Source organism: Diadema antillarum, unplaced genomic scaffold (assembly GCF_040938485.1).
Source record: "Diadema antillarum isolate AM-2024a unplaced genomic scaffold, OU_Dant_1.0 seq00000124_RagTag, whole genome shotgun sequence".
Lineage (NCBI taxonomy): Eukaryota > Metazoa > Echinodermata > Echinoidea > Diadematoida > Diadematidae > Diadema > Diadema antillarum.
The window spans coordinates 2,687,987-2,702,327 of record NW_027271204.1 but is presented as its reverse complement, the minus strand read 5'-3'; the positions used below and the strand labels follow the sequence as shown (position 1 = coordinate 2,702,327).

The window sequence follows — 14,341 nt, the reverse complement described above, 5'->3', positions numbered from 1 at the left end:
TTATTCATGTCATCCTTGTAAATGTTGCTTGCCAGTACATCCACCTGACAGCAAACCTGGTATTTGGCAATATGAATAAAACAATTTTTTAATGCATTCAAAGCAAAACAATGAAATGGATGCTTCTCCGATGGCTGATTGACGGACCATTCTGGTCACCTGGTCTATGCAAGTTCATTTTTATTTGAACACAAATTCCATGAATTGTTATGTTTGGTAAGCTTCTTGGTACGAATAATATCTCTTTGAAAACGATTAAAGTGCCTAACCAATTGAGAAAAAAGAAAGGTCATTTGTACCAACGTGCCCATGAGCTAAGTACAAACTGGCTTATTGTTCAAGAATAGGAGATATTGTTTAATGCATTGACTGATAGTTCATACTCTGTCTATAGGAGACTGGATGAAAAAGTCCTCTTTCTGTATTAAGATTGTGATCCATTTTCTCATTGTCTGTTGTGCTGCAAGGTCGTACATTCTACAGTTTGTATGGGTGTTGGTGTGAATGGGCTTATTTGTTCAGCACATGACAGCTCATTGGCCCAAATTCACAGAAGGTACCGCAAATTTAGTCGATGATCATGCAAATTTTTAGTCTTTGTAAATGTATGTCACAGATCATGTATGCCAACAGACATCCAATATTGAATGTATGCTGATATACACAGCTGAAAGATATGTGTATTTCATGATTGTAATAGTCCATGGACTTAATTCAAACTATGTGGACTTTTGTAAATTCAGGCCATTAAGAATACAATTTAGGAAGCTGGAAGATCCTACCGTCCTTTGATTTTTTTTTTTTTTTCGTAGACCTGGATGTTGCATGGTGAAAAAAAAAAAGTTGCTAAGAGATAGCTAATGGTTTTGTACTGTCATCTGGATAGTGGTAGTTGAAGTTAGACCATGGAATCTCTACTGAAACCTTGTCCTCTCTGTCCTGTTTGGTTGGTTTGTGTGTGTGTGTGTGTGTGTGTGTGTGTGTGTGTTTTGTTCCTGTTTTTTGGTGTGTTTTTTTTTTCCAGGGTCGAAATTGCTGCATAACCACACACAGGTGTGTGTTTTGTTCTTTTGTTCTTTTTTTTTTCAGGGTCGGAGTTGCTGCATAAGCCATGATTATATTCTGGAATGATGAAGACTTAAGATGATATTGCATTGCAGGAGGCATACCTTTCGCCTTGTTTTTATGCCTCCGCCACGAAGTGGTGCCGGAGGCATTATGTTTTCGGGTTGTCCGTCCGTCCGTCCGTCCTTCCGTCCGTCTGTCCGTCCGTCCGTCCTTCCGTCCGTCCGTCCTTCCGTCCATCCGTAATGAATTTTGTGGACAGGGTAACTACCAAAACCTTATGAGGTATCCTAATGAAACTTGGCATGTATGTGTATTAGGGGGTGAAGTTGTGCCTATCAACTTTTGGGTGCACATGCTCAAGGTCAAAGGTCAAAAGGTCAAGGTCAAATGCTTAAAATTTTACTATTTCCCCCATATCTATGCAATGCCTGAAGATATTTTCTTGAAACTTAGTGTATACATGTACTACCCAAATAAGATTCTCTGGTGAAAGTTTGGGGTCATGAGGTCAAAAGGTCAGGGGTCAAAAGGTCAAGTAAAATGTTAAAATTTCACTTTTTTCTCTGTATCTTGGAAATTGTTCAAGGTATATTCATGGAACATAGTGTATATGCATCTACTGACTGACAGTGGTTATCTAGGGAACTTAGGGTTCATGGGGTCAAAGGTCAGGGGTCAAAGGTCAAGGGCAATACTTCAAAATCTTACTATTTTCCTTATATTTATGCAATGCCAGCAGGATATTTTTTTTTTAAAACTTGATGTATCATGTCTAACCCAATAGAGATTCTCTGGGATTTTTTTTTTTTTTTGCCAAGAAGGTCAAAGGTCAAAAGGTCAAAGATCAAGTGAAAGTGCTGAACTTACTTTTTTCTCCATATCTCGGAAGTGGCTCAAGTTATCTTGAAACTTAGTACATGCTGAATTTATGCATGTTCTGCCTGACAGTGCTTCTCTTATGAATCAAAGGCCAGATGAAAATGATAACAATTTACTGTTCAATACAGAAATTGCGCTTTTTCTCCATACCTTGAAAATTACTCAGTGCATAAACTTATGAAATGGTCAAAGTCAAGTTAAAGTTCTTAAATCCCCAAATACATGCTCTCCTATTCATCCAATTAAACATAGGTCAAGGAAGGTAAACATTCAATACATTTGTGACAAACATGTCATTTTAATATTTTGCCAATTTTGTGAAAATGTTATCACACATTGTCCACATGTGCTATAGACCTATTAGGAGAATCATGCATTATGGCGGAGGCATACCAGTCGCCATAGCGACATTTCTAGTTTAATAATACATTGTAATCTTCAAACAAATATTTGTTCACTTTAAGAACTGACCAAAGATATAACCATCATGAACGTATTATGTTGCATACTTACATGTACTTCACTCACTCTCTCTCTCCTCCTATTTTACTCCTGGTTATGTTCAGATTCAGAGAGATCACAAAGTGGGGAAACTCTCGGAGTCACTTTACAAGCAGCAGATGGTTGAAATTCTCACTGCCCTAAAAAAATTAGGGGACACGGTAAGTAACTCTGTCCTGAAATATTCTTTGACATTTGCTTTAAGTTGGTTGAAAGAAGAACGCTGCTTATTTTAAGCAACAGAAGCTGAGTAAATCTAATCGTATTTGTACAGGAAATTTCTGTAGGGAAACTCTCCGAGTCACTTTACAATCAACAGATGGTTGAAATTCTCACAGCCCTCAAGAAATTAGGGAACATAGTATTAAAGTCACTTTGTCTTGAGGTGATCTTTAACATTCAGTTAAATTCAGTTAAAGGGATGGTACAGTATTGGTGGAGATGAGAATTGGACATTTAACTCTTTGCGAGATACCAAGAAAACACTTATGAAATAGTACAGAGGGTACCATTTTCAGAGGAATTCAAAGTTTATTTGATGAAAATCAGGTTTGGAGTGACTGAAATATCCAAAAACAAAGTATCAAAATACCAAAGCGATCATAATAAAGTGTGGGTCCCACACTCATTAGAATTGCTCTGTTTTGGATATCTCAGCCATTTAAAAACCAATTTTCATCAAATAAACGTTGAATTCATCATGGAATTACATGCTCTTTCATATTTCATATGTGACCCTGCACCTCAAAAAAAAAAACCAAAAAGTCGCCAGACATGAATTTTTAGTTAAGACCATATTCTGAAAGAGCAGACTTTAAGCTTTAAAATGATGTATAACTCAAATCAAATGGACACTCCTAACCTATCTAAATATTGGAAAGAAAGCCAAAACTCAGGAAAAGTGTGAACTGAGAAAAGAGGCTCTGAAGTACAGTGTCTATTCAAGAGCTTAATCTTTACCAAACCGTGCTGGCTGTGCAATGAATGGGACAAAAAAGAGGAAGTAAACCACCAGAGTAACAACAATAAAGGGATTATCAGATTAAACTGATATTAAGCATGCCTCATTAACACATTCTGTCCATAATTAATGCCAACTTTCAAAGCAGTAGCACTATCCTTTCAAAAGTTATTAGAGTTGAAAGTGAAGAGTGTGGACAAGGTTTTTCAGAAATGAAAAAGGGATTCTAAAGACACATCTAATCACACTATTCTACCAAAAATGTTCGAGATAAACTGCTAAAAAACACACTTTCCTGCCCGTTTTATGATACCAAATTTTAGCATAATGTAAAAGAAGACCCTCTCTTTCAGAAAATATGAAAAAGTCAAGTTCTGCTAGGTTGACCCACTTCACTTATTTTCAGTCCTCACGCAAAATCAGTGTGTGCAACTTTATGTTCGTTTTGAGGTGCACGGTCACATATGAGGTTTCTCATTGTCTCACCCAAAAATGTTAGAAAGCTGAAATTAGGTCTCAACCAAAACTATACGATCCCTTATAAAGTTAGTTGAAGTAATGCTGCTTATTTCAAGCAACAGAAGTTGAGTAAATCTGGCAGTATTTGTACAGAAAGTTTCTGTATTTGATGTGGATAGTTGACACCAAAGCCATGTACTACCATACTTTTTATTTTGTAATTCATAAAACATATGAAACTCTATCCTCTCAGTGTCTCTCCCCTTGCTCATTTCATTTGTAGCTCTCACCATCAGAAGCGGCAGCCCTGGCCAGTAACTCCAACCAGGCTCTCAGTGAATTTGAGAAAGTGACGGGAGATATAGGTGAGTACAGCTGTAAGGGGGTGAGGGGATGACAAGATTATGATTAAACTGTAAAACCAGAAACATTTTGACATGAAACTTTTGTGAATTGCCACTGACATTCAGTGCTTTAGTGCATTGTGTAGAAAAACAAAACAAAATTTTCACATGAATTTTACTTACGCGAATCATGGATGCGTCGCAAATTCCCTAAAGTTGCATATGCACAAAAACTTACAGTGTGTTTACAATAGGATAGCAATGAACAAATTCATAAGGCTGAGAAACTTTACAGATGTATTTTACACCACTGTAAGAGCTCTATCTAATTCTCGCTATCGCCAATGACGTAAAAAGTACCCGGATGTGGCTTTTCCTTCAAGATTTAGTGCACTTGGTAGCAAGGGCACTTCCGGCGCGGGTCATAATTTGCACAACGCTAGCGTGCGCGTACGTGTACCTTACCTATAGCGCAGCGCCGACCACGGATACTAGTACAGTAGGCCGCTGTGTACGTATACCGCCCGAGCCAGCGAGTGGCCAGGCCTGTCATACTCGTACACTGTAGTCCCCGCCGCCGGCGGCCGGCCTTGCATCGCATTAGCATGCACCACTGCACGCAGGCGCATAAGCTAACACATACCGGTACGGCGTACTGTTACTGCTTGATCATGCGATCGATGTGCACGCATCACAGATCAGTCATCTCTGCATACGCTGAAAATATGCTGGAAAATATTCACCCACCTGGATATACAGTATATCGTCATGGAATGCCCATCTTTTTTTTTATTTGTTCTCTGTCGAAATGTCGCGAATACAATCGGGAACGAACAGTGTTCTCGAACTTATCCTGTCTCCGAAGCAACTTCTTCCAAGTAAGTACGTACAATGTACGTAGGCCTACTGTACTGCCTAGTGCTACTACCACTACTAGTAAGTCGCGCGTACACGTACTGCACTGTGGAGTCACCCGCAAACTTCACCCACGCGGCCACGTCACGTCTCGCATGCCAGTAAGGGTCCTATTTCTGCAGATTTTTTTCATTTATTATCGTGCGAACAACACATGGCAGCTTCGCAGCAACAACCAATAGTCGTATTAACAGCAATTTCTTAAGAATGGAGAAATTTCAAATCATATTAAAGCTGTAATTCAAGTCGAGAAAACCGGAAGTACACGTAGAATACAGTCAGTTGTGTGTGTAAATACCATTAGTCACGTATCACGCGCGTACGAACGGAAGTGACTTTTTCAATTCAATTCAATTCAATTCAATTCATTTATTTTCATTCCTCTTCTTTTTTCTTTTTCAACAAAAACATAACACAAGATAAATCAGGTTTTACATCATAAACAAAGAACATTTGTCTTAATTAATAAATGGTATCAATAAACATAGGAGCGCATACTGGCAAAAAAAAAAATAATACAAAGTCATGCTTCAGTTGAAAAAAAAGGAAGAAAGAATAGAGAGGTCCACTAAAAAGCAAAGCTTGTAGATTGTGAACCACTCATAAAACCTATAAATTACTTATTTACAAACACTTGTGACAAATATAATATACGACAGGACGGGACAAAACAGAAGAAACGCAACAACATGACACAACTTGCCAGAATAGATGAAAAATATGGAAGGAAAGAAAGAAGAAAAGAGAGAATGAGAGAATACCTACACGCTGAATAAGGGAAATGGAACAGAGGATGGTAGAGAATGTGCTTCATAGAGTTGGTGCTGCATGCAGCTGAGCAAGGATTGTAATGGCTACTTCTTTACGTAATAATAAATTCAGTGTTTGAATGATTGGTGGGTGGATGATGAACTCTGAGGTTAACAAAAACTATAGCTGTTAATGAAAAAAAAACATGTCAGGGAGGATTTAATAAAAAAAGTTTCAACTTGCGCTTAAAAGAATACAAAGATGGGGAATTTTTTATTTCACAGCTCAGTGAGTTCCAAAATCTAGGACCAGTGTATATAAATGTATTCTGAGCCAATAAAGTTCTCAGGAGGGGTAAATGAAACTCATTAGATTGTCTAGTGGGATAATCATGAAAAGACTGGTTCCGTGGGAACATTGAATTGAAAATACTGGGAAGTGCATTTACATTGTAGTTAAACATAAACTGACCAAGTTGAAAAAAATACAAATCTTTAATTTTCAAAATCTCATGTTTAATAAATAATGGCTCTGTATGGGAACGTGGCGAGACGCCACAAATAATACGAATAACCTTTTTTTGTAACAAAAGTAATTTATCTAGTAAGTTTTGATGGGCACTACCCCACGCTAGGAGTCCGTAATTAAGATAAGGTAAAATTAGAGAAAAATACAACGTCAACAAAGAGGACAATGGAATATGAAACTTGAGTCTATTAATAATACCAATATTGCGTGAAATTATTGTACTAATATTAGTAATATGCGGCCTCCACGAAAGTTTATCATCCACTGTGATACCAAGGAATTTTATATGAGGAACTCGTTCTAACAAAGTGTTATCAAGAACAATACCTGTGTCTAAATCTTCTAAAGAATTACTAAAAAACATATACTTAGTTTTCTGAAGATTAAGAGATAATTTATTAGCTCTTATCCACTGAGTTACTTTTTTCAATTCGGAATTAACTATGCGTACAAGAGTATCTGGATTTTGGTGAGAAAAGAAAATATTTGAATCGTCAGCAAAAAGTATAAATGAGAGTATGTCAGATGATCTACAAAAATCATTAATATAAATGATAAAAAGTAAAGGTCCTAATAAACTACCCTGTGGGACGCCACATTTAATGAATTCTAAACTCGAGCTGTACTCGTTCAGAGATACATATTGTTTTCGGTTTTGTAGGTAACTCCTGAACCACTCCAAGGCCTTCCCGCGTATTCCATAATGAAACAGTTTATAAAGTAATATTTCATGATTAATTGTATCGAAGGCCTTGGAGAAGTCCAGGAAGATACCAATAAGATGAGAATGATTATCAATAGTGTGCGCAGCGTGGTCAATAAACTTTAAAAGAGCATGAATGGTGCTATGTTTCTGACGGAACCCAAATTGAGAATTTGTAAAAACATTATGCAAATTCAAAAAATTAATTGTTCTCGTAAATATCAATTTTTCCAATATTTTAGATAAAGATGAAAGCAAAGAAATAGGTCTATAATTACATATATCAGAATCATCTCCTTTTTTAAATAAAGGGAAAACCTTGGCTATTTTCATAAAATCAGGAAAAACACCACTTGATAAGGATTTATTGAAAATATATGAAAGTGGGTCAGCAATTGAAGATATAATCCCCTTTAAAATAAAATTACTGATGTCGTCATAACCGGCACTTCGCTTGTTATTCATTGCGGTAACAATATCTATTATTTCATATTTTGTTGTTGGAACAAAAAAAATAGAACTGGAATTGGATTGACCTAAAAATTCAGAAAAATGTATATTTGACTGCGGTATTTTTTCTGCCAAAGTCTCTCCAATCATTGAAAAATAAGAGTTAAAAATATTGACTATATCATTAGGATCTTCAAAAACTTTATTATCATGTCTTATTTTTATAATTTCTGATTTCTTTTTTGATACATTCATAGCCTGCTTCAACACCTTCCATGTATTTTTCATATCATGTTTATATTTTTCTAACTGAATCATATAATATTTTCTCTTTTCCAACCGTATAATCTTCGTTAAAATATTTTTATACGAAGTGTATTTATATTTTAACTTCTCAGTTTTTTTCATTTTGAATTTATAATATAACCTATTTTTCCTATTTATTGAACGAAGAAGAGATTTTGTAATCCATGGTAATTTGGGGGACGTTTTATAATTAACTGACTTTTCTTTTAATCTGGGAATATATTCATCTAAATGTCTATTAATTATCCCTGAAAAATTCTCAAACGATACATTTATATCATCATTATCATAAACACTAGACCAATCAGCCCTGTCTAGGTTAGCACCAAGACTAGCCAAATTTTCTGGTGTAGCTCTACGTCTGGATGAAAAAGAATGAAACTTATCAACACAATGTTTAAGGTCAAAACATGCTATAATGGGGAAATGATCAGTAATATCAGATAAAATTATGGAAGAATTTAAAATCTGCACGGAATTAGTAAAAATATTATCAAGGAGGGTGGCGGAATGATTTGTAACACGAGTTGGCTTCGAAATTAATGGCAAAAAAGAAGCTGACAAAAACATTTCAAGAAATTCTTGAGATGTATTATCATCATTCTTAACCAAATCAATGTTAAAATCACCCATTATGAAAATATTTTTATTAATAAAATGGGGCTTTTTTAATAAGTTTGATATACAATCCAAAAAATCTTTAGGACTTGAACTTGGGGGTCTATAAACAATACCAATCATAATATTTTTACTTTGCGGAATGATTATTTCCACAAACAGGGACTCTAAAGTATCATTCATGATATTGAATTCATCACAAACACCATATTCAAATTTTTGAGATAAATATAACGCAACTCCACCACCCGTCCTGTTCCCTCTGTTATTAACAATAAAATCATAACCATTTAATGCATACGGCAAATTATCATCAGATGATAACCATGTTTCAGATAAGCCTATCACTGAAATTTGATGTTTATTTTGGTTATCTAATAATATCTGTAATTCATCAAAATGTTTATTAATACTCCTTATATTCAGATGTAACATAGAAAAAGTGCATTGTGAAAAACTCTTTGTAAAATCTTTGAATTGATCAACAGTGACATACTTAGAAGGAGTTGGAGTTAAGTCATGTTCAAAATCAAAAGCATTATATAAATCTTTTGAAGATGCGTTAACATTGTTGGCAATAAAATTATCAAAAAAAGCAGACGAATGTAACTGAGTACGACTTAATTCCGAAGGGAAGCGTCTAAACAAATCAAAGAGTTCATCATCATCAAGGGAATCAAATGCTGCATTGAGTCGATTAGCCATAAGGAGAGTCATAAAGTATATGAAGGCATGTCAACTGATGAGTTTGTAAAGGAATGAAATATAATGGCACAAGGGAAGCACTAACAGCCCCGGGTTCACGGATAGTACAGCGAGTAGGCAAATTCACATGGAGATAGATTTCTGGCAACATATACAAAAACATAAAATACATAAACAGCATAGGAAAAGAACATAAATTACATAAACAGCATAGGAAAAGAACATAAATTACATAAACAATATAGGTAGAAAGCGTACACACAATCAGTCAAAGTCTGTAGGAGAACTTTGACTGGACCAGTACAAAGCATGTAAACGGACATAGAAATAGCTCCCGAATTTGAACAGATTTGCTGTTTGTAGGAAATAGTTATGAATATTGTCTAAAAAAATTATTGATTTGTAGGATGAAAAAAAAAAACATCTGTAAATTCATTCTGTATATCTCACCCTCGCTCCCGATTCCACCCCCTCCCGGTGTTCAACGCACTGATTGCATGTGTACAAAAACTACAGTTTAATTTGTAATGATTGACAAGATGGGAAAAATAGTGGAATTAAACGCACTCGCGTGTAAAAGGAGCAAAAAATAATCAAACAAACAGAGTGTTTTGATGAGGAGGGTGAAGAAGGCGAAGGTGGGACAGACAAGTATTTCATAGGCATGTGTTGAAAAAATCAGCAAGAAAAATGCTAAGGCTGTTTAAGCACATACAATTCAGTTTTTACTGGGTGGTTGAATTTTCGTGCAACCAAGGCAGGCTAACGACCGTCAAGTTACACCCGGCATTGACTTACAGAATAAGAGAGAAAACAAATGCGTCATGTTACATGACAGGCAGAAAAATGAGGAAAAAAAAATGTGAAAACAGTCCACGTGCACTGTCACAAAACAAGGAGGAGTATAATATACACAGGGATATACACGGGGGTATACAGGACTGGTCGGATCAGAATGTAGATTGAAATTGTAGCTAATCTGAAGTACTGGTAAGTAGCTGAGGTGACTGCCCTCGATTGGACATTGGACATTGTGAAAAAGAATACCACTGAAAACATTATGAGTATAACGACAAGTTGAATTCAAATTGGGATACACATGTACCTATATATCATTAAATGTGTCTTATATTATGTGAATACCAATACGTGAGTGGAACAGGTTCACGTTAATTTGCTGACATTACGCATGTCGGACAATACTGCTGAAATGAGTAAACATGAACGTGCTATAATGATAATAATGATAACCCTCGCAGGGGCAGACGGGGTAACAGCTGTATGCGAACTGAATGCCAGACTTACAAAAGGTGATGAGAAACAACAACAACAGATCATTCCATAGTCTCAGGAAAAGCGTTATTCGTACATTACTGGATGCATAAATAAATAAACCGGTCTATTGTTCGGAAAAAGATGTACTGTATGTCCCACCTCCGCTCCCGATTCAACCGTCCTGGGGTTAAACGTACCGATTGCATATATAACTTGTATTATTTGACAAAGTGGGGAAAAACAATCGAATACTAGGCGCTCACTTATGAAAAAAGAGCAAAAAAACAAGAGCAAAAAACAATCAAACAAACAAAAACCAAAGTGTTTGATGAGGAGCGTGAAGAGGGCGGAGGTGGGACAGACAATTATTTCATAGGCATGAGTTGTTCAGTCAACATGTGAAACGCTGAGACTGTTTAAACACACATACAATTCAGCTCTTAAAAGACAGGGAAAATGAACTTGCGAACAACCAGAACAGACAAACGACATTCTCGGCCAAGTTTTACAAGGCAATGTCTTACAAAAGAATAGAAAAAACGTGAAAACAGTTCACGCGTCATGTTATATAACAAGTAGAAAAATGTGAATACAGTTCATGCGCAGAGCGCAATGTTACATAACAGGGAGGGGTATACAGGACGGATCAAAATGAAGATTGAACTTAGTTGATCTGGTTATAAAGGTAAGTGGCTGAGGTGACTGCCCTCAATTGGTGGGGGGGGGGGGGGTGTACGGAATGAGTAAAAAGAGGATACACATAATGACCCTCTGGTTTTATCATAGCTCTGGTTGAAACTGGGTTATACACATGATTAAAAAATCCATGGGCATTTTGAAAACGAATACCTCTGAAAACATTGTAAGTATTGGGATGACGACAAGTTGAATCCAAATTGGGGTACATTATAATCCAATGTACATAGAATATTAATAGCAAAGTCTTGCAACGTGTGAATACCAGTGCACGAATGAAACAGATTTAAGTTAATTTGCTGACATAACGCATGTCGGACAACTGCTGAAATGAGTGAACATGTCCGTACTATACTGATAACCCTCGCAGGGGCAGACAGGGCAACAGCTGTATGCGAGCTGAATATAATACTTACAAAAGGTGACACGGAACAAAAACAACAACAGATCATTCGAAAGTCTCAGGGGAAGCGTCAAATACCTTTGGATGCATGAATAAACCGGCCTATTGTTCGGAAAAGGATGTACTGTATATCCTGCACCTCCGCTCCCGATTCAATCGTCCCGGAGTTAAACGCACTGATTGTATGTGTAACTTATATTGTTTGGCAAGGTGTGGAAAAACAGTGGACTTCTAAGCACTCACGTATATAAAAAAAAAGGGAGAGAAGAAGAATAAAAGTGTTTGATGAGGAGGGGGAAAAGGGCGGAGGTGGGATAGACAAATATTTCTTAGGCATGTGATGAAAAATCAGCATGTAAAACGCCAAGGCTGTTTAAACACTCATACAATTCAGCTTTTAAAAGAGAGGGTAAGTGAACTTGCGAACAACCAGAGCAGACAAACGACCTTCTCGGCCAAGTTTTACCGGGCTTTGTCTAGCAAAGGAAGGGAAAAAATGTGCATGAAAACAGTTCACGCGTCATGTTACACAACAAGTAGAAAAAATGTGAAAACAATTCATACGCAAAGCACAATGTTACATAACAGGGAGGGGTATACACGATGGATCAAAATGGAGATTGAAGTTCGTTGATCTGGCTATAAGGTAAGTGGTTGAGATGACTGCCCTCATATAATGTGGGGGTGTAAGGGATGAACAAAGAGAGCGTACACGTAATGACCCTCTGGTCTTATTCTAGTTTGGGTTGAAATAAGTACTATATGATAAAAAAAATTAATGGCATTGTGGAAACAAATACAACTGAAAACATTATGAGTATTTGGAAAATTAAAAGTTGAATCAAATTGGGGGTACACATATACATCCATAAAATAGACGAGTCTTATAGTGTGTGAATACCCGTGGGGGAGTGGAATGGGTTTCAAAAAAACACCTTGACCTTCAATGGAAGGGTACAGACCCTGAAAAGCTGTACAAAGAATGAGTGTTATTTGGATTCCATAACGTCTTGACAAGAGTATGTTTAACACATTATGAGTAATAGGGCAAACGAAACGATCTAGACTAAGGAATACACACAGGTGGATATCGGTGAAGAGTGTATAATAATAATGGACGAGTTCTATGCACTCTGTAAGCAATTTGGGACAAGAAAAAGAAATGCTGTACATCAAATACATGACTTTAGTTTCCGTTTTGGGGGAAAATTCACAACAGGAGTAATCATACTAGCCCGAAATTCAACTAGCATGAAATTGAACCTTTCAAGGACAGTTGATAAACAGTACATACATTTCTATTTAATCATTTGCTAAACACGTTGGGTAAGAAGCCAGTTGGCAGTTGATTCGAAATGAGTATAAAATGATAATGGGTCATTAGAGCAAAATTCAGGGGTTTTTTTTTTTTTTTTGAATACTTCAGATTTAAAAAAAGCAAACATACACTACTCGGTATTTGTTTGCATGGGGTAATTATAACTCTGAGCATAAGGATTTCAGACAAAATACGAAATTGGAGGAGTGTGACGGACATGCTACGTATCACATCAGTGACTTTAGTGACAGTTTTGGAGTGAAACTTTGAACAACAATTTATTGAATTCTTAATACAGTCGATTTTGTAACTGACAGCAATAGCATTTAATGCTAATACGAGATGATTCAGTGTAAACAAAAGGTGGCTTTTCATTGTACCTTGCTATGTAATTTAAGGGTAATTGGTATATAATTTAGGGGTAATTTAAGGGTAAGCCACATGGCAACTGATTAGAAGTGAAAGAATGGGTCATTGAAACAAACATTCAAAATCACCAACTACTTCGGCGGGAAACCAAAAGCAACAAGCATACAGATACATGTAGCACTTATTGTACTGTTTGAAGTAATTATCAATTTCAACATGAGATAGGAAAAATGTGAATGGAGCGGAAATATCATCAATTCATATTAAAGAGTAAAACAAATCCGAATAATACTAATCTTACATGTTATTCCTTCCAGTCAGTCCAACGGTCGGCGTTCCCTCCATTTCGTGCACTTTTCCTGGTTTGGAGGATGACTTTGGTTCCAGCTACCTTTATCCTGGTCGATAGGTCATTGTTTTTCCTGATGTTGTATGCCATTGCTGCCAGTCTCCCTCTCTCGCGCTTCATCTTCGGGGGAAGATCAGTACGGATGGAGACTCGACTGAAGGGATTCGGGGCTGGAGACGCGTCACTTCCAGGAGGAGGGGGTTGCTGGCCTTGGTCACGGCGTTGGCGGGGGCGATGCTCGTAGGCGTTCAAGAGCCGGTCTCTATCCGTCATGCGTGCGAATCTTATGATGAGTGCCGGTGGCTGGCGTCCAGTCCGGGTACTTTTTACGTCATTGGCGATAGCGAGAATTGAACGAATCTGTTTTCAGTGTTTATTTGAAGGTCTAGGAATGCTGAATTCCTATTCGTTGAGGAGGCAATTCATTCTTCAGTATGGGCACTGCCTTTCGCAAACATGATCCCCCCCCCCCCCCCCCCCCCCCCGAGATCTCAGCCATCAGTGGTGTGATCGCGACAAAATTTGACATGTGTGACACCCACACCGTAATTTACTCGATTGTGTCTAAAAAATTTTGAAATTATCAGTTTCTAATTTTAATGAATTAATTACAGTGTATGCAAATTAAGCACAACATCTTATTTCATCCTGTTAAACACTAATCAAAAGCATTGACAGCTACTTCTATTTTTTGGTATGTATATATATCCGTTTTAACATATTCAACAAATGTATATCATATAA

General features: G+C 36.8%; 1 protein-coding gene across 2 annotated transcripts in view; it reads left to right on the top strand.

Moving 5' to 3' along the window:
• The window catches only part of LOC139727260 (protein LZIC-like), a 39,073-nt gene that overhangs the window by 23,937 nt on the left and 795 nt on the right, over nt 1–14,341 (top strand). For both annotated transcript variants that reach the window (XM_071638216.1, XM_071638217.1), the window contains exons 5-6: nt 2,514–2,609; nt 4,152–4,233. In XM_071638216.1, coding sequence (XP_071494317.1) covers nt 2,514–2,609; nt 4,152–4,233 — 178 coding nt within the window. The remainder of the gene's footprint in view (nt 1–2,513; nt 2,610–4,151; nt 4,234–14,341) is intronic.